The sequence below is a fragment of the Conger conger genome, chromosome 1, assembly GCF_963514075.1.
Source record: "Conger conger chromosome 1, fConCon1.1, whole genome shotgun sequence".
NCBI classification, from domain to species: Eukaryota; Metazoa; Chordata; class Actinopteri; order Anguilliformes; family Congridae; genus Conger; species Conger conger.
This window is the reverse complement of record NC_083760.1, coordinates 83,489,602-83,517,075: the sequence shown is the minus strand read 5'-3', so window position 1 is coordinate 83,517,075 and position 27,474 is coordinate 83,489,602. Positions and strand designations below refer to the sequence as shown.

Genomic DNA, 27,474 nt, shown 5'->3' with positions numbered 1-27,474 from the left:
AAAAAGCTGGACAGAAATGCGCTGAAGCACAAAAGCATGAAACTCCGGCATATAGTTCCAACACCATGAATTAGTCAAGAGGCTAGTTAGGACATAAACAGGCATCTATGGGGGAGGGGCAGTACTGGGCAACCACGCACTCGGGAAGTACAGGAATAAGTCAGAAAACCCTGGTTTTCCGCCGTTAGTCCAAAACCCCAGCAGGGCTCTTAGGGACACTGGGAAGGGGGATTTACGGAGACGGGATGTGACGATGAGTCATAGATGACCAGACGATGGGAGGCGATACAGCGTTACGATGTTACTGGGCTGACCTCGCAAGAGATAAATTTAATATTCTCAAAAACAGCTGCATCACAGCGAGGAGAGGAGAGGCTCAAAACTATGCGTGGACCTCAGCACCATCTCAGGAACGGTCCATCGACCAGCAGCTACCCCGCAGAAAGAAAGACAGAAAGACCTGGGAGGGTGCTAACAATCTTTAATTATAATTTATCATTTGTTATTCAGCTGACGCTTTTATGCGAAACAACTTACAGGTGATTCGACTGAACAGGGGACAATCCCCTCCAGGGCAATGCGGGGCTAAGGGCCTTGTTCAAGCACCCAACGGCAGATTTTAGCATGGCTACACCGTGGACTAAACCACCAATTTTCCCGGTCCCATGCACCGTAGCCACTAGGCGACAGGCAGATAAACAATAACAACCTCAGACAGAGGGGACGATGGGGGCCCCTGTAACAGACCAGCGACCAGAGGAAACCCCAATTATCAGAACCGTAAAAAGCCCTCCAGGAGTGAGCTGGGAACAAAAGACAACGGAGCAGAAAGGTAACGCGCTATAATTAGAGCCTGCCATTACCCAGGTGTTACTCGCGTATCCATTAAGGAGTCATGTTCTTGGAACACATTAAATGTTGAATTAATAACACGCGCTTTTATTACAATTTTCGATGTACAATGAAACCCTTTGGCAGACGCCTTTTGCCAATGCGACCTACAGACGCACAGCACACAGCACTCCGGGCAGGCCAAGCTGCCATCGCGTGAGCGGCACGCTTTTAACAGCCGCTAATTCGCAATTAAATTTAATCTGAACTGAATTCCAAAATGGAAACCGGGGCGAAGTGAGGCCGAGGTGGGCCGGCTCTTCTGAGGCGATGGCGTCGCACACAGCTCCGGAGGAGAGCGTCCCGGAGCGCTGAAGAGAGGGGCTTTCTCGCCTGGCGCAAGGGGACGGGACTGTGACTCTCCCCCGGCCAGGGAGAGAAATTGGAGGAGAGCGGTTGTAAAATGGGCGGCTGGCGGCGACGACGGGATGAACACTGGCTCGGGCAGAGACGGCTCTACCCTGTCTCTCTCACACCGGCGGGCAGAGACGGCTCTACCCTGTCTCTCTCACACCGGCGGGCAGAGACGGCTCTACCCTGTCTCTCTCACACCGGCGCACGGATGGGCACCCTGGGCTTTTACCCCTGGGCTGAAGACATTAGAGTGAGTGTAAAGACACACAGGACAGGGGGAGACACCGGAGTGAGTTTTTCAGAGTAAAGAAAGATGGAGAGCGAGAGAGATTGAGAGAGATGGAGAGCGAGAGAGAGGAAGCAGTGTGTTTAGCTCCAGTGGCAGGGCTCTGTGGGATGTAGGGAGAAAGAGTGACAGTGAGTGTTGGGAAGAAATCCGCTGGTATGTCCGGCATGTAGCTGCTATGGGAGCAATGCACCGGTGTGGTGGGGGGGGGGGGGGGGTTGTTTTTTTAAGGAGGATTTTATCTGCTGTGGGAGAGTTGTCATAGGCTCAGCTGCCTGGCTGGCGATGATGTGGTATCCGTGACTCCACCCCCGTTGCAGCCTCCTGAGGGAGGGGGCCAGGGGGGACCGCTGCAGGTTAGCAGGTGCAGGAAACGCACACAGCTAACAGCACATCCATTACCCAGACTAAACTGCGTGTGGGTGGGAGTGGGGACGAGCTCGCACCCCCGGCTGGCTGACCGGGGCGGTGACGCCGTCAGACTGTGGGAGAGAGCTCCTCGGTGCGGGCTGCACCCTGGCCGCGGCGGCGGCGTAGCATTGCGCTAACGGAGAGCACGAGTGTACGGGCACGTCAGACTCCGAAACGTCCAATCACAGGCAGCACTTCCATACTGGAGCTGTTTTTGTTTCGGACAGAGAGATGTGCGGGTGTCTCTCACTAAGTGTCCCTCTGGTGAAGATAGGATTTCAGTGGCATGGGACTATGAATGTGTGTGTGAGTACGTGTGTGTGTATGTGTGTGTGTATGTGTGTATGTTGTGTTGTTGGGAGGGAGGGGGTAGTATTTCAGTAGCATGGGACTATGAATGTGTGTGTGAGTATGTGTGTGTGTGTGTATGTGTGTGTGTGTGTGTGTGTGTGTGTGTGTGTGTGTATATGTGTGTTGTTGGGAGGGAGGGGGTAGTATTTCAGTAGTACCTCTGTGTACTCTAGGTCCTGGCTGCAGTTGACTGTGTGTCTGTGGGGGTGGGGGTGACAGCGAGTGGCAGTAGGTGTGCGATGTAAAGTGGGTCACACACTCTCTCGCTCCCTCACACACACAAACACACACACACACTTCCCCTGCCCCCCCATACTACAGTCCCTCCACTGCCTCAGTCACATCACCACGGTAACGCCGTGGAGCTGCTCCGACTGTCTATGTGAGAATAGATACCCGACAAAATCACCAACTATTTACACACACACACGCACGCACGGGGAATACGCCAAATAAACCCAGCATATAACACACCCGCATAACCTCTGTCAATCAATTATGACAAATCTCCCCCGAACCAAATCCAGGGCTTTTATGATTATTGCATTTTTCTCCCTTTCACTCCCCCAGCAGGTGCCTAGGACCTGACCCCAAAACAAGACAATAGGATAATGGGGTACTCAAGCAGAAGAGCTATTGGCTGTTGTCTTTTGTCTTCCCAACCCACCCCAGTGCTGAAGAGCCCTGTGTCTCGTCTCTAAGACAGCGTCACAGCCTCGGGAACCTTGTCTTGGGCCATGACTGTTGTCCAGAGAGCGCCCAAAAACGGTAGAAACGGATAAAACGCTAATGTTAAGGTGGCCCCCTGTGCTGCTCATGCTGCCATTTGGATTCTCATTCATCCTTCCACAATTTTACACTTCTGTCACTAACGGGGAAGGCTCCAGAAGGAGAGGAACGTGCGTACGCACTTCCACTCGCAGTGCGCGAGCCCGGCGGCTAAACAAGGGCAGCCCCGCTCCTCCGCTCCTCCACTCTCTCCCTCTCCCTCTCCCTCCCTCTCTCCCTCTCTCCCTCCCTCCCTCTCTCCCTCCCTCTCTCCCTGAGGAAGAATAGGTTCAAAGAGTACTCTTTCAATCTCTCTTCCCTCCCCCATCTCTCTCTATCATTCACTCACTCACTCGCCCCCCCCTCCCTCCCTCGCTCTCTCTCTCTCTGAGTGGGACAGTGCAGTAGCTGTGTCAGGCTCCTATCTGGGATGAATGAGGATGTGGACGGGAGCTGCGAGCTGGAGAGACGGACAGACCTGTCCTTATTGTGATTATTAATATTGCTGTGTAGTGTGGGCCGGAGGGAACTGAATGACACCACTGTGGCTACTGTACCAACAAGTGACCGTGGCTGGCTGCAGTGGGCCACACACACACACACACACACACACACACACACACACACACACACACACACACACACACACACACACACACACACACACACACACACACACACACACACACACACACACACACACACACACACACACACACACACACACACACAGGGGCAGCGTTGTTCATGTCCCTTAAAATCACACTCCTAATGTGACCGGACACTCGTGGTGGGCTGGGTGGTGAGGCAGCCTTCAAAATGGAGGACCCCGTCCCCGTCCCCGTCCCCCCTGGATTTACATGAGTTGTAAACATTATTGGGGGGGGCAGATTGACCGATTTGTGCCTTCCTCATCAAAGCTGAGCTCAGGGCTATCTCAGAGATACAGAAGGACAGGAGGACAGGAGAACAGGAGGACAGGAGGACAGGAGGACTCTCCACCCAGGGGCGACACAGCCACTGCAGGGCCTAGCCTTCATTGAGAATAAGGCAGATCCAGGAAGGACCCTGTGCGTTTTATTATGCGTGTAAGCCCCCCCCCCCCACAACCCCCGCTGCCCCTCTACGCTTCTCAAAGGCCGCGACAGGCCCCGCCCCTTCTCCATTCAGCCTGCGCCTCTGTAAAGCAAAGCCCGCGTTAACCCCCCGCCCCCGCCCCACAAAAGGAGCCCATTCACAGCCCCCCTCCAGCGCCCGCTCGTTTCCTGCAGCTCTCGCGCTCGGTGCGGCATCACTCATTCCCCTTTCACCCTCACCCTTCGCCCCTACCTCCCTCCTTCTCCTCCTCCTCCTCCTCCTCCTCCCTGGATCTTTGGGGTTCGGCATGGAACGGGGCGGGGCCGGGGTGGGGGCTGTTTGGCCCGGGAGGGCCAGGTTGTGTGAGAGCACGGTCAGTTTTATCACTTGCATTCCAGCAGAGGGATCCTTAGAAACTGTAGGCGTACAGTTAACCTCTTCCCTGGCGCCCCCCTCCCACAGCCCCCCCTACCCCAGGCTCTTCTCCTCCATGCAGCAGAAGCACAGAGTTACAGGCAGCATACTAAACACCCCCTCAGCCCAGCTGGGCCCACGCGAGAGAGGGAGAGGGAGAGGGAGAGGGAGAGTGTGAGAGAGGGAGAGGGATAGTGTGAGAGAGAGGGAGAGAGGGATAGTGTGAGAGAGAGGGAGGGAGAGGGATAGTGTGAGAGAAAGGGAGAGGGAGAGAGAGAGGGGGACGGAGAGGGATAGCGTGAGAGAGAGAGAGAAAAAGAGAGAAAGGCCAGAGAGTGTGAGGGGGGGCGGGGGCTGTACATGGTCAACAGTGTTCTTATTGGTGGGGGGGGGGGGTGGTTTGGCTGAAGGGGCTTGGGGGTGGGGGGTCTGTTTTCATGAAGATGGAATAATCTGGGCGCAGGTTCAAAACAGATGTTTCTATAGGAGCCGCGGACACTCGAGGCATCTTAAGGTAGAGAGAGAGAGAGAGAGAGAGAGAGAGAGAGAGAGAGAGAGAGAGAGAGAGAGAGAGAGAGAGAGAGAGAGAGAGAGAGAGAGAGAGAGAGAGAGAGAGAGAGAGAGAGAGAGATAAAAAGAAGAGATGTAATGGCTGGGGGGGGGAGAACAGCGGGATGGGGGAGGGGCAAGCTATGAAACGAGCGTGAAACGTCCACGCGCTCGACGTCTGCTGCCGCAAACGCAGAAAAGAGGCTCCCGGAAGGAGCGCTTTCCGGAACAGTCTGCAGGGCTCTCCGGGAGGGTATCGAGCTGCACACGGCTAGAGCAGGGCAGGAGGCCGGAGCTGCAGACACACAAACACAACCGCGCCACCGCGGCCAGTGCTGGGCGAGCAAGCCTACCAAGCAAGCCGATAATCAGCAGTGACAGGCTGGGGCTAGTCCCTGACCACGGAGGATCACAGCCGAATGATTTTTTTTTCTGGGGGGGGGGGGGGGGGGGGCGCGTGGCCGCTCGGTTAGGCCGCTGGCATGCTTCGCTGTCAAATCAGCGGCAGACAAATCAGCGGTGCAGAGGTGCTACCCCGCCCCTGCTACCCCACCCCCCCCCTCATCGGCCGACGCACTTCTGGCCATTGCCGTGGGGGTCCCAGACTACCCCCCCAGGCCCATACCGCCACTGCAGAGACGGGAAGGGAGGGGCCACAGAGACCCTGGGAAAGGGGCCACATGGTGGTAGCTGTGGATCAGTCTCACTCCAGCAAATAAGATCCCCCTCCAGCTGAGAACCGCACTCCTGTACATGCAGACAACACTGGCCTCATCCCCCGGACCTAACACCCCTGTGCAGGTTTCCCGACAGAAAAGAGAAATGGTGAGATTTGGCCCCCGACACAAAAGGTTGTACACTCGCCTCATAAGGGTCACGTTCTTAAAAGAGCGACCCCCATCGTTTTTTTCCGGTAAAGATGAGTCAGGGTTCGCCGAGTGGCTCATCCTGTTAGGGTGCTGAACCAGTTTGCAGAAGTGCCCCACGGGCCGGTACTGGGTCCGTACCGTGTCACCACAAGGCAAGGTAAGGCCCCGTGGTCTGCTCGCCTGATCGGCACTCCGAACCGCGCCTCTGAACATCCAAATGCCGAACTCCAGCAGGGGGAAGCAGAGGCTGAACCATCTGCGCTCTCCCAAAACGACAGAGGAGGCGCTAATGAGCACAGCCAGCATCTGTATGCGGCAATCCTCCCCGCAGAGTTCCTCCCCCCACCGTCGGAGCGGCGAGCCACTCGTGTGGAGCTCTCTCATGTGCAGGCCAAACTCAGCTTTGGCAGGACCGGGGCTCGAACCCCGGTCCTCGGTGTGCAACTGCATCGAACTGATGCCTGCATCAAAGGTCCGATGCCTTAGCTGTGCACCACCGCGGCACTGCCGTTCCAGAATTTTGGTTGAGGGAAATCGCGTATGCCGCCAATGATAAAACTGCATCTCAGGTGTGCAGGTTCATTACAGAGAAGAGCTGCTAATCAGAGCCTCAATTTTCAGCCTAGAAGTGCTCATTGCGAAAATCAAAAAATGTTTTGACCAAAACACACAAAGTTTTAGACAAGTCTGTTTCAGAATGAGGTCGTCCGCTAGCCTTCAGAAAGACAAGGGTGATAAAAAGATGCTGAGAAGGCAGCCAAGGGCTCATATACCCCTTCCTAGAGTTACAATTCACAATTTAGTCATTTCGCAAATGCTGTTAGGAACTAACAAAAGTGCATTTCACATCCTGTAATGTACGGTTTTGCTAGTAACTAACTATTATAACATTTTATTATTATTTATGTTAATAATTAGTTAGAGTGAGGTAAAGTTGATTAGACTAGGCAGGGGCCAATCCACCCCGGAGCAATGCGGGGTTAAGGGCCTTGCTAATGGACCCAACAGCTGTGCACATCTTACTGTAGCTACACCGGGGCTTGAACCACCAGCCTTCCATGTCCCAGTCACACGCCTTTGGCACTAGGCTACAGGCCCCTCTCGCAGTGTAAGAAACAGTGTCACGCCAATAAAGGAACTTTTGAAAGACGGACAGGGGAAGGGAGGGAGCGCGTGTGACAGAGAGAGGGCGAAAGCGACAGAAGAAGACAAACAGTGGGCAAACACCCTAAGAGCTAGAGATAGGAGCAGTCATATGAGAGCCACATGATCTGTGAGATGAAGGACCATTTCAGTTAAACAAACGCGGGTCTGAGTTTTCAGATGTCTGTGGGAAAGAGAAAATCCGAGTGGGGAAGGTCGTTCCACGCTCCTGGGAGTTGAAAGGGGCGGGAAGCAGAACGGAGAGGCCCGGTCCCTGTGGGACGCGGAACAGAGAGGTCTGGTCCCAGCACAGCATTTGGTATGATCACTGTCCGACAGCAAAGGGGCAAAACCATTCGCACCTCGGTACGCCAGGGTGACAGGCCGTCTCAAAAGAGGCACGGCGTGTGTGAATTTTGGCGGCGTGAAGACCAGGTGGGCAGCAGCATTACGGGCCAGTCGCTCAGGCCCGATGGCAGAGGCCGGTAAGCCGGCCAGCAAAGAGTTACGGCAGTCCAGACGAGAGATTAAAGAGGCTTACACAAGCAGCTGCGTGGCCTCTCGGTGGAGGAAGGAGCGGATTCTCATGGTGTTAAGGGAGAGTCTGGGTGGGACAACGTATCCACAGACGCTCAGGCTGAGCTGGTCATGTCAGGCCAAACCAAGTTCCTTAGCTGACTGGGAGGGAGACACGGACAAGCCTTCGACAGCGATTGAGGCATCGAGCCGCGGGGAACCCTTTACCGGGAAGAACAGGAACTTGGTCTTCCCCAGGTCGAGCTGCAGGCGGTGGGTGGACATGCAGACTGCGGTCTCCACCAGGCCTCCAGAGATAGACGCTCGACGGCGGGCGTCGGAGGGACGAAACGGGAAAGCCTCCGTTTCATTACAACCCCATTACCAGCGACTTTAAGGGGGCCGAGCGCTCTCAACTTGAACACACTCGATTTGATTTGGGCACGGCGCATTCCTCGATCCGTAGCAGTAATTCGCATGATTGTTACCACAGTAGACGACTCATTCAAATGCAATTAAACCGCTATGCAGGAAAGGCAGCGAGCCACGGCGCAGTGAAAGCCAAGTTAGTTAGCCAAATTACATCTTCAGTTTGACTCCATGTTTCTCAGGCGGCCGGAATCTATGCCAGGGCAGGGAGTAGGGAAAGAAAGAAAGAAAAAAAGGAAAAAAAAAAACAACTGCGGAGCTGTCTAACTCGATTTCATAAATAGCTGACCTCGGATGGAGTTCTCTGGAAGAGCAAGCCTGGGGCATGGGAGGGCGGGAGGAATACCCCGTCGCCCCCGACAACGGGCTACGCGCTTTGTAAATTGGTCCCCAGGCCCCCCACTTCCCCCTGCCTCTCTTCTCTGAGTTAACCCTCGTTTTAAAGCATTTGTGTCCCACATCTGAAAATTTGTGTGTATATGGGTTGGAAGTAGTTGAGGCAATCTTGCTTCTGTTCCTGCTAAAGTAAACAAATGAACAAACAAACATTCCAACACTTGAATATGACAAACCGAAATGCTGATTCTGAAGGGTAGGTTGAGCCAGCAGGGCCCTGTGAGGTTTGGCTGAAATTTGTAACCGTTGTAGCTGCTGTAACTTATTTAGGCTGTGCCCACAATGGGTCCTTCTCGGGTCCATTTCGTGCAGGGACTGCATAACTGGATTCATTTTAATTAAATCAGGGCTAATGAACGCAGGTGACCATGAGCTGGAGGCACTCAGAATATTCAGGCTCAGACTTTTAATCACCCATCGTGCGATCAAGCTCAGATGGAACAAAAACTAGAAACCTGACTGGCACTCCAGGACCAGGGTTACTTAAGTCTAGCCTCATACTAGTTGGTTAGAATTATAGGCCAGTCTACACCAAAACACATACTTCTTTATTTATACAGAATATTCTTTAATGCATTGGGGTTATGAGAGCACTCCATGGAAGCAGCCTGTTGAGTAAAAGCACAGATCCCATCAGTGACATTAAGCATTTCACTTTAACCTTTGCGAGAAGGACAGTGACCATACCACTCAGACTACTACTACGCTTGTGAATCCAATGATACTACAGTTATCGGTGAAATAAGACTTCATCCCTTAGATTACCATTGTTGAACACAAAATTACAAGTGCCGGAACAAGACATGGACAACATTGTAGAGGCCACCTCGGGAATGCACGGCGAAGCTCTGCTCCCCATTCCAAGGTCTTAACATTTCCAAATTATTCGGGACCTGCTGCCGCCTGTTATCGGCCTCCTGAATCTGGCAGAGGGGGCCGAGATGCAGCGTGAGCGTAAACAGGAAGTTTGGTAGATGAGAGTTGAGATGGTGGCCGAGGGCGCGTCTGCCTGCTGCCTCTGCTTTTCCCTTCCCTTTTATTCACGCTTTCTTTGCACGACTGGCGAAGCGCAAGAGGCAGGAGATGGGCTTACATAACGCAGCCGATGTTGACACAAACAGCAACCTTCCCCTCCGCTGCCTGATTTTTTTACGATGTTAGTGCAGCAGCCTGTGGTTCAGCGCTCGTCAGGGTGAGAGGAATATGAAAGCATTATGTGCTTGCCACTCAAATCCCAATCAGACCAGCCGGCCGTAGTGGGTGAAAGTGAGGGCCGGGGTTCAGCAAGGCCCAGATCTTGGGTCCATCTTGAGTTGATAAAATTTTGAGGAGTAAAAATTATACCTCACTTACTGTAAATCATTTAGTGTGGAGGGACAGGAACAAAATAGTGATTGCTGAGGCACAGCTTTGTTAAAAAGGGAAGGAAATTGCCAGATCTCCCATATAAATATTTAAATGCCAGGAGATGTATCCTTAAACCACGACGTATCCTTAAACCATAAACTACACTACCTTGCACTGCAACAGCAGCCTACTCTTGGTAATTGACTTACAGCTAATCCAAGTGTCCACATACACATTGAACCTTTACCGATTATGCCACTGTTTGGCCAAATGGAAGATTACCAATTTAGCCAATATAATTACAAGGCTTGTGACACAATGGCTGCAATTTGTCTTTTTTTTTCTGTTGGTCCTCCTTTCAGCCATCTCAGACAGAAGCCCATGTGAGAAGTAGGCATGTGGCCTAACGAGTGATTAAACATAGCGAGTGATTAAACAGAGAGGCCCGTACTGTGTAACATAGACTTGGCCAAGTTGTTCTGGAAGATTCAGACACAGGGGGGGGGGGGGGCATATGGCATCTTTCAGTGATTTCACACTTTTGCTTCCTGATACAAGAGCGGGGATTACCACAGTTGCACTGTGTGGAAACAAGATTTCAAAAATTGTCTGCGACCATTAGAACCCTCGAGAAAACAAATACGACACCGTCTTTCCCCATCACCAATGGAAAGGTAGGCATGCAGCCAATCAGGGAACGGGGTTGGCCATTATTGGAGCACAAACCCTTACCCAGGTTAAGTTCTCGAGAGATGCCGGATTTTCTGCAACAGCGGGAACGGCCGTCGCCCCACGCCGAGCGGCAGGGCGACCTGTCGAGCCGGCGAAGACGCTGGGTTAATAATTAAACACCTCCGCTCTCACGTACAGTCTCGAGCCGTGACGGAGCGCATCATCTGGCGTCGGATACGAGCGGACAGAAATAGCCAAAATAAAGTACGCTGACTGGGCACTGGGTCATTACAGAACAGAAAGCCGGACTCACACTGGGGAGCGCAGGGTGGGCGGGGGGACCATCGGTGAGCGTGAAGTAATGAGCGAGGATGGATAGACTGCTGAAAGGAACAAGGAATAAAAAAGGAGAAATGATAAGAGAGGGGGAGGAGGGAGGAATGAGAACCGGAGAAAGCTGTTTGGACCGGCTCATCTCGCTGGCTCCTATTGATCAGAAGAGCAACAAGAGCATGTCCAGTCTTAATTTGCTTCCAACTGATTTTTACTGACAAAAATGCTGATCTGGAGTTCAGAAGGAGAAAATAAATTGTGAACTGAAGCTTCACTAAGGCACACTCCTGGGAGAAGTTCTTAAATTTAATTGAGTCGCCATCTTAAAGGTCCTACCCACCACCGGTTCATTTATATCTGGATGAAAACAATTACAGCGTGAGTGAATCAATCCAATAATCCACATTCCATTATTCTATTAATGGGGCCTTCTACAAGACAGATCAAGACAGTTCACACATAGACAGACCTAGGTATTTCTCAAAAAAAAAAAAAATAATAATAATAGCGACTCACTGTACTACCTTTTTGAACGAATAAACTGTTCACTTTCTTGATACACCACACCTGATTGGCAAGACAGGTCAGCGTGGAGGTGTGAAGGGGTATTCAAGGAAGTACGAAGCACAACAGTGAAATGGGTCCACAAGGGTGAGACACTGTTGTTCTGTATGGACCCCCCTAGGCACCCTAAGCTATATATTTTTTTAATGGATGGAAATCCATACTCAGTTTTGCAATCCATGCTCATTTGCTAAATGAGTACAAAGTTTACTCAACTGGATTGGCAGACCAAACGCACGGATTGCAAAACCAACTGTACGGATTTCCACATATATATATATATATATATATATATATATATATATATATATATATATATATATATAACGCATAAATGCATTTATTTCATCATGTCCGGAGGGGGGAGGGTCTCCCAAGAAAGTTCAAATTCACAACAGCCACTACATTCACCCACATGACACAGCAAGCAATGCACACAATCCCAGCTGGAGATCTGTGCCTCACAGTCATTCTGGTGAGAACGTAGAATAGTCACCACTCACACACAACCAGGAGGGACATTTTTCCTGGTTAATCAGGAAATACTGATTTCACACCCTAAGTGCCTCAGGCACAGGCCTTGAGTATGTTATACACGCACTCGCGCACACACATACACAGACCAAGGGCTTCTGCTCTTGACAGCCGGAGAGAATGTACACGAGTAAAACAAAACGCCCCAGAGACATTTAACTGACAGAAGGACAGGAGATCCAAGCATTTTAGGATCCAACCCATGGTCCTTAATCTACCGTTACCATGTTAAAGCGGTTGTGAAAGAACAGACAAACGATTGACTATTCAGAAGTGGATCTCAGCCGCAATTCAATACTACCATCATGACACTGATGCTAACAAGGTATGAAGTAACATACACTTCTCTCCACTTCCTCCCTGTTAATAAACAGCGAGAGAAAAAAAAAAAAAAAAACCCAAATAAATCACTGATGATGATAGATGATAGTACATCAATACAACCCTCTACTACTCCAGGTGACTAATTGTGGTTTCTGTGTGTGGAAAGACAGTTGGATCTGCTGCCTGGAGAGCTTTTAGGGCAAACGTACAAAGGCTAAATGCACAGACGGAGATGTCACGGTCAGTATGGACAGTCAAAACACAAGGACACAAGCAATCTTACAGAAAAAAAAAACAAGGGACACCTCATGTAAAATTATTTTTCCTCTAAAACCATGAATGGTGAGACAGGCATGAATTAGGCTTAGTTCCTGTAAACAAACGTAAAGTTCTACCTAACTTAAAATCAGTTGGTTTTTTTATCCAATTCTTCACAAAATCAGTTCAATATGCCAGACAGTGTGTGGAGCATTTCCACTAAAACTATCCACTCCAAACCACTCCTAAAACAAGTCACCCAGAAACACCATGCAAAAGTTCAAGTTCAAGTTAAATTATTCTTTAAGTTCTTCAAGTTTTTATAAATATCATGCTGCCTGGTTACAAGGAAATGAAACTTACATTCCATTTTATACATTTATCAAATTGTAATTTATCAATTTATATTACATGTCTACCTTTTTTCATGAGAAGGCAGTCAATGAGAACGCAGTGAGAAACTATTTTGTTGTTGATAAAACAATCAATATATACATTTACGGTCAACCAGTGACAAATGAGAAACGTTCCATATGTGCGAGAGAGACATCGTTTGAAATGTTTGCTATTGTACCAACGTTAACGCAAGGAGTACGGCAATTTTGCACGGGACGGCTTATGATTACTTTGTGCGTTTGATGCCCGTGAGGGGAAAGGCATTTTAACTTGATGTCATGACCCAGCACAACAGGGTGAAATAAACGAGGAGCCCGGGGCTCATAGCTAGGATGTCAAACTGAATGAATGCATCCCAGCTCTTTGGCCACCGCCTGTCGTTCATTATTTTAACGCTGTACAGAGCGGTATGTCTACAGCACAAATCACATTGGGGCTATATTAATGATGGAGAAAACCATTTAACTACTTCAATACATAAAGCGAACTGGTCTTTAGATAGTCTGCCGACTTAGCCCACCTACCTAAGCTGCACCTGCTCCATCACGTTAGCAAGATGCATGGTCAAGCTCACTGTATCAGTGCAGGTTGACACCAACACTGACCACAAGAACACCGAAATTTCAATGAAGTATCTTCTCGTGATACACACGACTGGTGCTTTCCTTGCGCCAGGTTATATTCTGCTGGCCAACTAGTCAAGTAAATCAAGCATGGAAAAAATAAACAAAGGGCAACTAGTGGACGCGAGCTTCTTCAGGTTTTGTCTTAGGGGTTGCATTGAATTCATAATCATTGGGATTAATCTATATAAAATAACTAGCTACCAAGTACAATTATATAGAATGGCACAAACGTAGCCAAACAGAAACGGCTTGTGTTCGCACGTGGAATAGCGTTAGTTTGTTAGACATCCACGAACCTGAAATTTGCTTAACTTAACATCGCTAAGCTAGCATTATCCACCATTCTAACCCAACGTCGTTACCTTGCTACCTATACAAGCTGAAAATCATGTTTCGAAAGAGGAGACCGATAAGATACCTATAGCTATATTAATTAACTCGCCAACAGCGATACCATTCGAGAGAAGACAAAAACAATTTCCCGAATCGTGGCGACAGTGTCCTTTCGGTGCGGCTGTAACTAATGGCAACAACAGCATCGACAGCCTGTGTTAGTAACGCGTAAGGACGAATAGACTGTACTACATCCACGAGGTAGCAAAAGAGTTAATTTCCAAATACACGTTTCGCGTTTTTTTTAAGGTATTTAATTGTATCGGTTTTTAAAATTACCTCAATGCAACTACATTAAAATAGACGAAAACAAGTCGTTCTGTTGACTCACCACCATTCCGATATCCCGGTTCAGGGGGTGAGGTAGGGGTCGGGTGGACTCCGTCTTCAAATTCAAGCTCTCTCCCTCTTTGAAGTAGCTAGCCAGCTAGCTAGCTGGATGTTCCTGGTAAACGTGTGGCCGGAATCCCTTTTCCTCGCGTCAGTAATTCAACCTTGCAATATTTTACCTCACATCTTGGAAGGTATAGATACCCTGCGTTGGCTAAGTTGAAGCAAACAAGACTAGCGGAATAACAACTGGACCGCTCTCCAGCCCGTCTCTTGAAAGCCAGCTCGCTAACCCCCAAGAAGACAGAATGAGAGGGAGGAGGGAAGGAGAGATAGAGGGAGGAGGGGGGCGCGGCGAAATGTTAGATGCTTTGACTAGCTAGAAAGCAGTACCATAACGTTACATTTCAGTGAAACGGAAAAAAAATAGTACTGGCACGACATGTTTAGCTAGCTGGCTAACGTTACATCAACTGAACAATGTGAACAAGATAACTCTATTTAAACCAGAGAAAGCGGTTGTTCACAGATTCCTCATTGGAACCAGAGGTCCGTTTGTCTCTGGCGCGGCCGTCGATTCATCGGTGTCACAAAGCCATGTGAGTTGGGAATCGCCTCCCTATCCCTCATGCAAACTAATGCAAAACGTCTTCGGGATCACTTCGCCTCTACCAACTCGCTTTGACGGTCAAATTTGTGTAAATTGCAAATGTGCAGGCTCGGAACAAGTGATACATACCTAAAAACGTAACAGTATGCTAAAAATATTGACAAATGTGGGTGTAACTGGTAGCATTCCACAAAGCTGTGCTAAATAGCGGAGTTTAGGTCGCGCTGTCATACGACGCGCACCCCTATACGGAGAGAATGATATGGCCCGTTGATATGCCTGCCCCTCTGGACAAAAGGTTTTGGAGCGGGAGGCAGGGAGACGCGCTCGGGATGTCTGATATTCCGAACAACCCACTTGCCGGACCAAATCACCGCGTCTCAGTTCGTACGGTCTCTGGACTAGCTTCAGTCAAAGTGTGTGGCCTACACGTTACCGGATCCAACCGCGCGGATGGTTTCAAGACCCATCTGAACGCTTTCGTTCCTGGACATCCCTAATCCGTAACCATGACAAGAGGGGTTTCAATGAACAGGGAAGGCTATTAAATGTCTGTGCCAGACATAGTGCCTATACCGCCATCCTTTGACTAGTGTAGGAGGCCTAGGCTATGTAGCCTATGCGGACTAGTATGAGCCATGTTTGCAAATAATTTATTTAAAAAAACACGTCGGCTGAATCAAAAACTCAGACTAACAGCGATTCATTGCAACAGAAGTTACTCTAATAAGCCAAATTCAAATTATTTAAAGCGGAATGTGAATGCATTGCAATTTACTGGCCAGCTCAATCAAAAGTAAAAAGCAGGCTACTTTTTCCAGTTTGAGAAGTTAATAAAGCCGTTTTGTAATGCACACAAATAATCCCAAATGTACCCTGAAACTACAGTAATGTTCTCTTTGGGTACAAATGAGTTCGTTTTCCAAGCAAAAAAACGTACAAATTAATTATATATTGCTGTGTACAATTTTATGTAGGCTACCTGTATGGTACCACCCAACGACAAGCATTTGTACCTCTGAGAGTGTAGGCTACCTATCAGTGATACCTTACCAATGCCTTTTGCAAAACTTTGTATGCTATTCCTTAGTTGACACAGAATGTGAATTCAGAACATATGCCATGTTTTTAATATGCCTACCTGAATTGCACTTACATTTTTTATATAGGTGTACAGTTTTTGTATAAAAGTGCAAATGGCCATTTATTATGGTAAATGCATTTATATAGCGCCTCTATCCAAAGCGCTGTACAATTGATGCTTCTCATTAACCAATTCACACAGTGAATATCATCTATACTATTGACTATTGACCTAAGTACTCTAACCTAAATGTAAGTTCTGTTTTGACTGCCGTTGAATTTTATATGAATGTAATTTCGTAATCTTTGCATTTATTAATGTATATTGATGTAATTGAATACATATTAATGCAATTTAGTGGTTTTTCATGTAATGCGTTAGGCTATGTACAGTATGTTAGGTGCGGACCCCAGGAAGACTAGCTGATTGCCATGGCATCAGCTAATGAGGATCCTTTGAATAAACATTAAACAATAAACACACAGTCACATACCAACAGCGATTGGCTGCCATGCAAAGCACCAACCAGCTTGTCAGAAGCAATTGGGGGTTAGGTGTCTTGCTCAGAGACACTTCGATACACCCAGGGCGGGATCGAACCAGTAACCCTCCGACTGCCAATGTCGCCCACGTTGACAACAAACATGAGAAATACACGTTTTTCGATAATAGCATAGGCTACTGTTGCTCTCGGCTCAGATATGCATAGCATAGGCTATATTTTGTATCAGTAGGCTATAGCCCATTTGAATCTAAATACACATAAACACACAATCTGTTGAATGCAATACAATACAAACTTACATGCATTTCAGCACGTGTAAATTAATATTCCCCCTTAATTTTCAGTGATGGTAGGCTATGTGAGGGTTCATTGTGTAAGCAAGTTGAAACAAATATATATCTGCAACTTCCCTTGAATCACTCGTCAAACTACCGACAAACTAGTCAGGAAGTGTGGAGAGCGATATGATCTTGGTCATAATTACAGCGGTCTTTCGACATCCATCATTTCTAATCAAGTCCGTAGCCTACGCATGGCCAAACATGAGTACTGAATTAGAGTATCTCAAAGCTCAATGCAAGATAAAAAGGGCGAGAAATGGACTACAGACAACGCGCTTGATGTCGCAGCCTATGGCATAGGCCCTACCTGTCGCTCTGCGTTGCATGGCGTCCAGTGTCACACCGACTACAATACGTTTGAATACAGAAGTGGACAGACTTCACTTCTCTATCTGCTCACGTGGGCTGCAGTCCGGAAAGTTTACGCTTGCCTAAAAATAGGAAACGCGCCTTTACTGAATCTCCATCTCTGCAGTTTAGGAGCAAAGCGTCATGCAACACAAAAACCACAGTTGAAAATAAATTATGCTCAACGCAGTAGTATTTCTACTGTCTCTGACTATTCTGATCGCATTTTGTCCATTTTAATTTTAGATTGGGTTGAAGTTGCTCTGACAACAAGGTGTGAGCGTTTAACACTGGATGTTTTCTGAATAGAGAATTTAAGTAAACATTCTATCATTCTATTTCCAAAACTGGATTTTCCATTTCGGGGAAACCACGTGTATCTTTCTTCAAGTGACACTTGTTAAAAAAACAAAACTACTTTCTTAGTTTTCAATGTATTCATATGGCTCCAAAGGAAAATACAAGGACCTTTCCATATCATTAAGTCCTTTGATATGCACAATCCCTATGAAACGGTGTTGAAAATATAGTTATTTCCAGTTATTTCACATTTGCCTACACGTCACCACCATCATCCGTTATAATATTAGCGTCACGTGGAATTACGTTTAATTTCCCTAACTGCAGTCGTTTTTTCTCTCCGTTTGCCTTTATCAAATGCATTTTACCTTTATTTTTATTTGCGCGTAACACGCTTATTTCTAAAATGGCCCATTTCATTTCAAATGTTTGTCTTTGCCAACCAAAATGTACAAAGTGCTGCATAAATAGATTTAGCATTATTAGTACATGACACCGACGCACTATGCCGATGGATATTGAAGGAGTGGAGCTGGGTGAAGAGGCGATGGGGTCAGAAGCAGAGCAGGCGATGTTGTCCATTCCGCTAGTTCACGGGTATGTGAGTCAGTTCCTTATTGGTTGTTCCACAAACCGTAGCCATAGAGACTGTCCTTGTGCTGAAATCCACTGAACCAGAGCGATTAGAACATCGACGGGCCTTCCTGAGATGACTAGGACTTTGCAGACGGATGTGCATAATTATGAAAGAGATACGATTGATTACTTTATTGCAGATCCACCAAGTGTAATTCCAAAAGTATATCGATTGAAGAAAGTACTGTGCTTAGGCACATGTAAAAATATAATGTGAAGATAAAAAAAATATCAGTTTATAAATATCGAAACTACTATATGTACTATAAAAAGCAGTGAACAGTTTAAAACCAAATCAACCAGACTTTGGCTTGCTTTTTGCTCTCCAGGTAATCCGAGACAGCCTCAAAGTTATTATCTGAAAAGTATGTTTCATTTATTTAATTATTATTGAATTTGTTATAAAATGGAAACAGTAATACAGGAAACATCCAAGACCACTTTTACTCAAAGGAAATCTAGGGTGCCTAAGACTGCAAATGTCTGAATTGCATTCATAACCGAGAAGAATATGAGTGGAGGGGCGGCTTTTTTGTACAGTCTGCCAATTGGACCTAATTTGTAGGTATTTGGCGCCCTCTAGTAACCAATTTTGGAACAACACACTTTTCCCGGTGGGGGTCACAGTAGCTGTGGCACTGAACAAAATTCAGAAGTACAGAGCTGTTAAGAAACTTGGATTTTACTGAATCACTCAACAATGCTGTCAGAATGTCTTCTGTACAACTATCCACTGCAAATTTACAGAACAACGGAGGACATCTTTTGAACAGAGAACAATGCGGCATAAAAATATAACAAACTCGGAGAGCAGTTGTCCGACTCCATTTTTAACTGGGCTTTACAGTTAAAAATAGTGGTCAAGTAAAAAACATTGTTCTTACTCAATAGAGACAATCATGTGATTCATTACAGGTAAAATGTTCTTCCATGAATTTAACATGTACCATGCAGGTACTTGGGAAAAGTTGCTGGGCTTGTAAAAGGTCTGAAGAGAGTGATGAATACTCAGGTTGGCATAATGGCATCTACACACTGCTTTCAATGCAGCAAAGCTAACTAATGAAATTCAAGTCATGAATTGAAAACCAACACTGAACACTACAGGCATATTTCAATTCAGAGTGAATTTCCTGAACTAACTGAATCATCCCACCCCCCGGTGGACAGATCAGAAAGCACAGCCCTTCGGAGACGAGAGATATGAATCTACTCTGGTTTACACTCATCTCAGTCCCTCAGCACTTCAGCTCTGTCTCACGTGTGTGCTCGCTAGCAGCGCTTCTGAATTACAGAGTCTGAGGAACAGGTCACCAGACACTCCACCTCCTCACCTCACCTCACCTCACCCAAACCCAACCCAACCCAACCCAGATCCTCACCACCCCACCCCAACCCAGCCCCTCAGCCTACCCCAACCCAACCCAGCCCCTCAGCCCACCCAAACCCAACCCAGCCCCTCAGCCCACCCAAACCCAACCCAGCCCCTAACTCCAACCCAATCCAACCCAGCTCCTCACCCTAACCCAACCCAGCCCAATGCCTCGCCTCAACCCAACCCAACCCAACCCAACACAACAGCAGATGAGGGGTCCAGCTGACGCCCGCGGAGGTACCCAGGACACACACACACACACACACACACACACACACACACACATATATATACACAAAGCTCTTTCTATCGGAGTCCCAGCTTCTTCTTCTCCTTCTGCTTTTTGCGCACAACCTCCATGTTGCGGTCCTTCCACATGCTCTTGCGCAGTTTAATGGGCCGGCTGCCCACGTACTTCCCTGGAGAGCGAGAGAGAGAACGAGAGACGTCAGTGGAACAATGAATCCCACAATGCCCTGTCAAACATGCATAGGCATGACTGGCCAACTTGTGTGAAGTTGGAATAACCAATATGCCATGAACCCTGACCACGTAATATACAGTATATTATTGAAATTAACATAGTAGATGATGCCATTCAACACCATTTACAGCACACTGGGAACTATGACTGAAGTAATATAATACATCTGTCACTTTGAATGCATGTTGAACAAAGCTAACATTTCTCATGTAGTGTTCCTGCTAGTGTAGGTGAGCACTCCACTCCACACTCCACACTCCACACTCCACACTCCACACTCCACACTCCACACTCCACACTCCACACTCCACACTCCACACTCCACACTCCACACTCCACTCACCGTTCATCTCTCGCATGGCGCGCACGTAGTCGTTGGGGTCCTTGAAGCTGACGAAGCCGTAGCCCTTGGTCTTCCCCGTGCGCTTGTCCCGGACCACCTTGGCCTTCAGGAAGGAGGGGTACCGGCTGAAGGCCCTGGCCAGGATGTCATCGTTGACCTCGTTACCAAGGTCGCCGCAAAAGATCCGGAAATCATCTGCAGGAGGATCACAGTGGTCAGGAAAAGAGTGAGAATGTGCGAAAAATATTGTGTCACGTGCATGCGTGTATGTCCCACATGGAAATGAAGATATTAGCATGAGGCGGGAATCTGCACTCCTAGTTCCCCCTCAGGTGTTATTAGTGGATTCTGCTCACCATTTCATGCAAAGCTCATTCTATAGCCACACTGAATAAAGTAAATAAACTATTAATATTTCAGTCACAAGAGTCGACACAGCTTTTCTTTTTTTTTTTTTAGCTTCATAGCATCACATTAGTTGAATCAAAGGTCATTGTTCAAAACTACATGCGAGCTACGCGTGTGACCGTACGGCTGGGCCCTACCTGCTTCCCACTCCAACAGGCTGGGGTCCTCCCAGGATGTGCCCGCAGCAGTGCGGATGCACTTCTTCACCTTCTCCTGCTTCCCCTTCTTCTTGTCCTCAGCGCTGCCATCTGCTGGCTGCAGCGGGGAAGTACAGGCCAGTCAAGTCAAGTGAAGAAAGCAGTGATGATGTTAGACCTACACGCTGTGTGGTGTAGTGCCAAAAATATTGCAAAATAAGCTTATTATGAATCTTGGAATACTAGTATATAATCTAAATACAGTAAGTCATTTGTTATCGGAAACAAGCAAACCATCCAGGGAAAGGTGCCGACAGATCCGATGCCATCTGATGCTATATTTCTCAACTCCTTTCCAGGGAAAGAAAAGAATGGAAAAAAAAAAAGGGATATACCATTGTATTTTTTGCATTGTTGTTTTGGCGGAGCTGTACCTCGGTGTGGCTGGGCTCTGGCTCCGGTAATGTGGGTCCGATCACACTCTCCTCCCCCAAGGCAGGCTCCTTCTTAGCATCCAGCAGCCCAGCAGCCACCACTGCAGCCTGCTGCTCCGCTACTGCTGCAGCCAGCTCCTCCTGAGAGAGGGAGGGAGAGAGGGAGAGAGAGAGAGAGAGAGATTACATTAGCTCCTCCTAAGAGAGGGAGAATGGGAGGGATTACATTAGTTCCTCCTGAGAGGGAGGGATTACATTAGCTCCTCCTGAGAGAGGGAGAGATTACATTAGCTCCTCCTGAGAGAAGGAGGGATTACGTTAGCTCCTCCTGAGAGAGGGAGGGATTACATTAGCTCCTCCTGAGAGGGAGAGATTACGTTAGCTCCTGAGAGAGGGAGAGATTACGTTAGCTCCTCCTGAGAGAGGGAGAGATTACATTAGCTCCTCCTGAGAGGGAGAGAGAGGGAGGGATTACATTAGCTCCTCCTGAGAGGGAGAGAGAGGGAGGGATTACATTAGCTCCTCCTGAGAGAGAGAGAGAGAGAGAGAGAGAGAGAGAGAGAGAGGGATTACGTTAGCACCCCCTGAGAGAGGGAGAGAGAGGGAGGGATTACATTAGCTCCTCCTGAGAGAGGGGGAGGGATTAAGTTCGCTCCTCCTGAGAGAGAGAGAGAGAGAGAGAGAGAGAGAGAGAGAGAGAGAGAGAGAGAGAGAGAGAGAGAGGGATTACGTTAGCACCCCCTGAGAGAGGGAGAGAGAGGGAGGGATTACATTAGCTCCTCTTGAGAGAGAGAGAGAGAGAGAGGTTCAGATAGGTCCTCCTGAGAGAGAGAGAGAGAGAGAGAGAGAGAGAGAGAGAGTCTATGTGTGTGTTCGTGCACACGAGTGCCTGTCCAATGCGTGCACAGAGTAAGCGCGCGCATACACACACATACCATGCGTGCCTGTCTCAGGGCCCGGCTGTCGGGCCTCTTGGGCGCGGGGGGGGCCGTGTACACTGTGGGGGCTGCCTGGATCACCGTCGGGGTGAGTTTCGGCGTGGCCTGGACGGCTGGCCGTGGAGGCACTGACACCATGGGGCTCATTCCTCCCACCTGCAGGGGAAACCACAGAGGAAGAGGGTCAGAGGTCAAAACAAGGGCGCGGCGAAACCAAAACGGAGAACAATCGGAGACACATGGTCAAAAAGCAAAAACTCCACAGCAGCCTCTAGGATGCTGTGCCCTCCCCCACTGCACGCTGCGCAAACCGACCAACGGAAGCAGCTGAGGTGGGTGCAGGGGGGGACAGCCATGCCTCCAGGCAACCATGCACCTTCCGCACTGGATGTGGTCAACACTGAGAAAACACCCACCCAACAGGAGGATGGGATATGACGTCACAGGAACCTTCCCTAAAGAGGGCCTCAGATATCACGGGCCAGGAAGGCCCAGAATGTTCTTACAATAAAATACAAACCTTACTTTAGCCTGTAAACACCTGGGCTGGATGCGGTGTGTAATGTCCAAACCCGAGCCTTGCGGGTACTCACCGGTGGCATCGTGCCCATGGGGCCCATGTGGTGCTGGGGGGGCCCCATGTGGTGCTGGGGGGGTCCCTGCATGGGCGGGGCCATCATCATGGGTGGCGGAGGGGGCGGTCGTGGCAAGGGGGGCGCCATCATGCCCTGAGGAGGGGGTCCACGCATCATTGGCATTCTCTGACCTCCTGAGGAGGAGGAGGAGGAGGGAGGGAGGGAGGGAGGGTGAAATTTTGGAAAAAAAAGAGGGTGAGATTGCACCAGAAAGAAACGACAGAAAAGGAGCAAAACAGGGTGAAAGTGGGGGGGGGGAACATTGGAGAAAAATTCTGCAGTGTAAGAAAATTCAAGACAGAATGAACAGAGGATATTACATTCTGTCTAATCTATGTAGTGACGTCACGGCTCTGGTGGGTACCTGCTCTCTGCAGAATGTGTGGCACAAACGCTGGCCTCATCATGGGCGGCCTGAGGGGCGGGACGCCTGGGGAGGGTGGAGATGGGGAGAGGAACGTCAAACGCTGGGAATGCTCGTTTGGATGTACCAAGAATTTACACAAGTTGGAACTGCTCAAAACAAATCTATTGCTGTTCGATGAAAAAGGTCAACTGTAGATTACTGTGCAGAGGACAAAGCAAGCATGTCACTGAAGCATCGTGGACAAGCTCTGGCTCAGCCCATAGTAGATAATGCCTGATAAAATCTCCCAGACCCAACAGCCCCTCCCAAACACATCAGTACCGTTTGGAAGAATGAGTCAAAGTGGAAGAAAAGTACTTGCTGCACCCACAAATCCTGACACTGGGCCTGGCCCTTTTTACCTGGGCCTACAAAGGTAGGGGGTGGGGGCCCCACGAAGGTGGCAGCTCTGGCCTCCAGGCTCTGCTGGACCTGTGAATTTACGAGAATAAATATAATACACCGGTTCTGTAACAGGGCTGTTCATGGGTCATCCCATGTCAACTCAACACAAATTTTGAACCACAAGACAGATTTTAATTAGATTAGATTTATCATGCTGATTTGGCCTTGTAAGAAACCCCTGGAAACGAAATTGCAATTCAATCAGTCAATCTGGGAGATATGGGCCAACAATGTTCTCGCTAATTTGCGTGACTCCATGACTTTGACTCGCCATCTTGACTTGAATCTTGACGGGTGCAATTTAGTTTCCAGGGGTTTCTTCTAAGGCCAAATCAGCATGCCATCTCATTCAAATCTTGTTAAATGCACATGATGGTGGTAATGTATAAAAAAAAATACAGCTCGGTTTTAATAAGCTTTAAATCTAACATTTCAGCTGAGCACTCAACACTCACTCTCAACCCATGCCAGTTAACAGGACATTTTGTTCATGGATGTTCAATATAAAACATACAGAAATGATATGCTCTGTGAAGCAAGTTCATCTGTATTTCTGTGTTGGAACAAATGGTGAAAGGGTACCCTAGCCCTTTTCTGTAGGTGGCCTGTAACGTAGTGGTTAAGGTTAAGGGCCTTGCTCAAGGGCTCAACGGCTGTGCGGATCTTATTGTGGCTACACCGGAGATCGAACCACCGACCTTGTGTGTCCCAGTCATTTACCTTAACCACTATGCTACAGGCTACACTAGTGTGCGAGACCCCAGCTGTCCCACTACCTGCTGGTAGGTGTTGGTGCCAATAATGGGACGAACGACAGGCATGGCAGGCACTGCCAGGGCCACGGGGACAGCCTCTACCACCGCTGGGCTTCCTGGGGCCATGGGCACTGAACCACCCAGCACCTCCTGCTCAAACCTGACAGCGAGACAGAGGAACACACCGCCCCACCCCAAACATCAATAACAATGGATCAGTCCTGGAGCAAGCGGAGGCGATTGACTGGCAATGTCGTCTGTACATTGAGCTGACAAGTTCTTTGCAAAACCCGCTATAGTATGGACCCTCTGCACAGATAAGTGTAGAGGCTGCATTGAGTGTCTTCACCAGCCTGACCGAAATGTCCATGCAGTGATAAGTGATTAATTGCTGTTAAATGCAATGAATAAAACTTTGTCATTATAAAAGAGTGCCTGTGGCTTTACTTTCATCCTGAGATGTGCTTACTTTTAAAGTGTCACGTTTTTAAACTGAGCATTCACCTCGGGTTTTCCCTCTGAAGAAAACAAGCCACAAACATATAAACTTTGCATAAATAGCGCAGAAGCACAGGGCTCCGTAACCCGATAGCCCTGTACCATTTCGAGTTAGCATTAAAGACCGTTGAACTCACAGAGCCATCTCGGCCTCCATCTCCTTGAGCCGCTCTTCTCCCGACTTCACCGCCATTCTCCCAAAAATCTGAAATGGCCAACACAGACCCGGGGACGCTTTTAATTCCACCTACGTTTATCCATTCATTCCAGCTAGCAAGCTATATAAATGTTTCTCTGCAACTTGGCAAATGTTAGATAGCTGGTGAGTTAGCTAGATACCCTGATTAGACTCAACGTGTCTAGCTATCGAACAAACAGCAGTATTTTATGTAACGAACTCATCTAGCTAACCCAGCCAAGGACAGTAACAGCAAGTCACGGTTATTTATCAATCCGGAAAAAAGCAAACCTGACGAAACGTTTGCAGATCACCTAACGTTACCTAGTCTACGTACGTTAAGTTAGCCCGGTCTGCTTACGTTGGGTAACGTTAATTGACTGGCTGGCTGGTTGAATTTTTCGTTACGCTAGCTAGGTAATGAATACAAACCTTTGCGTGTCTCTAGAATTCAATAATATCTAATTTCTGCAGCCTCCAATGTGGATGATGTTCGTATGAAATCAGAAATTGACCTGTTTTGAAGTAACTCTCGCTACCCAGTACTTCTCATCCTCCATTCAAAAGGGTCGCTCACATATGACGTATATCCTGCGATCTGATTCTTTTTCAGTGTTGATTAACAGCGGGATGTAAACTATGATTTGTGGATTACCGCCACCTACTGAATATTTTACGTCATCACGGCTTAGTTTACATATACTACGTATTGCTGCGTGCTCCACCATCTTGATTCTCTCCAACTTGGTTTAAATCTCACTAACACAGTTTATGACAAGGCTCTACTATCCATGTTTATATCTGTCATACCCCCTTTATTGTTCTTCCAATGTCCCAGGTCTGTCCTGCTCTTTCCTCCCCCTTTCCTTTTCCTCACTCTCCTTGCTGCCTCTGCATATGACATTTTATTCTTAACTCTTGTCCTTCCAACTTTCAACATTTTCATTCTCTAACATTGCTTTGCACCCACTTCATGGTTACCCCCACAGTGTAAACAGACAGCCTGTTCTTTTGATAGCTTGAACACTTTCCCACACCTCCTTCCCCTGTGCACTCTTCTCCTACAAACTGCTGCCACATGACCATAATCTTGGCACCTATAACACCTCACTCAGTGGAACCCTTGCGAATGCTGTTACTCTAAAGCTGAAAAAAATATAAAAACACTCTCAGGTAACTCACTATGAAATTATAGCAACATTGACCAACTTTCCTGCTCCTTTCCTTCCCAATTACTTTTCATCCATCTCGCCCAACAAACTCCCTCCACATAAAAACAGGTATGTGACAAGGCCTGTGTTTGTGTACTGTTTGTAGAGTTTGTAGAGAGTATGAGCTGTTTTTATATAAAAATGTTTTATCTTGTAACAGATGTGAGCGGGTACTGTTTCCTGGGGTATATATTTGTTTGCAACGACCACAGGCAATGTGGATTTATTCTGTTCATTCTGTGCATGTAAACCTTTTCAACAATATGTTGGTGATTCGTGTCTTTATCTGTTATAGACTGATGTTTTTCATTGAGAGGACAACAGCAGAGTGGAAGTGTGTGGCAATCGCTGTTCTTTTTCATGTTTCTTTTGTTTGATTTTGTTTCCAAGTGTTTAATCCTTTTTGCCAGCCAGCGCCCATGATAATGCGGATTAGTGATCAGCCTGTGTTCACTTACTGTACTCTGGCCTGTGGCGGCGCTGGTTAGCAGCTTTGTATATTTGTTTGTTTGTTTGTTTGCTATGTTTGTGAAAACCTTCCCGATTGTTTGCCAGGCTAACCCAGCGCCGGATATATGCATGTTGGGAGGAAGAGCAGGGCTAATGTTTGCAGATTTGAACTTGGTTCTTTGTTTGCACCTGATGATCCTTTATGTGTGGGGTGTTTCTGACTGACGGTGTGTTTAACCCCTTGCTCTGCATCAGAAAAGTAAAATAATTGTTTTAAGTTTGGTGTTAGTCCTTGTTAACGGTGGGGAAGTTTTATTGTGCTCTCAAACATTCCGTAATGAAATCAATGTTTAATAAATTATATTTTGATACTTCCAAACTTTTCCATTACATTACATTACATTACATTATGTGGCATTTAGCAGACGCTCTTATCCAGAGCGACGTACAACAAGGTGCAAATCAAACACAAGAACAAGTGCAAAAGTGGACCTGAGAGGACAGTACAGTTCCGAGTCCTAGTGTAAACATACAGAAATTCAGAACCCTTGAAGAGTACAATCAACTTTCAAACTAGCATACCACAGTTGGCAGCTAGAATACAACAATACAACAGCCAATAAAAACAACAATACCTATACAAGTAACTATATCTATACATAAGTGCCATTACGGTCTAAGGCTAATCACGGTGATTGTGAGTTGGGGAGGGAAAGGTGTAGCCTGAAGAGATGGGTCTTCAGTCTGCGCTTGAAGGAGGTC

At 47.8% G+C, this 27,474-nt stretch overlaps 3 protein-coding genes across 4 annotated transcripts in view; 1 reads left to right on the top strand and 2 right to left on the bottom strand.

Annotated features, from left to right (window-relative positions):
* Nucleotides 1-17,150, bottom strand: part of arhgap33 (Rho GTPase activating protein 33) — a 63,028-nt gene extending 45,878 nt beyond the window's left edge. Inside the window, exon 1 of the mRNA XM_061262052.1 lies at nt 17,079-17,150. Coding sequence (XP_061118036.1) covers nt 17,079-17,097 — 19 coding nt within the window. The 5' untranslated portion in view covers nt 17,098-17,150. The remainder of the gene's footprint in view (nt 1-17,078) is intronic.
* The window catches only part of LOC133132825 (CD276 antigen-like), a 137,311-nt gene that overhangs the window by 94,819 nt on the left and 15,018 nt on the right, over nt 1-27,474 (top strand). The gene's annotated exons all lie outside the window — the stretch shown is intronic.
* rbm42 (RNA binding motif protein 42) lies at nt 19,625-25,651 on the bottom strand. The gene is made up of 11 exons (XM_061259162.1): nt 25,484-25,651; nt 25,011-25,078; nt 24,397-24,535; nt 23,578-23,647; nt 23,174-23,239; nt 22,768-22,943; nt 22,172-22,330; nt 21,237-21,377; nt 20,803-20,920; nt 20,258-20,452; nt 19,625-19,849 (listed from the first exon to the last, which is right to left on the bottom strand). Exons 2-11 carry the CDS (start codon nt 25,064-25,066, stop codon nt 19,737-19,739), a joined length of 1,233 nt encoding a protein of 410 aa, XP_061115146.1. The 5' UTR covers nt 25,067-25,078; nt 25,484-25,651; the 3' UTR covers nt 19,625-19,736.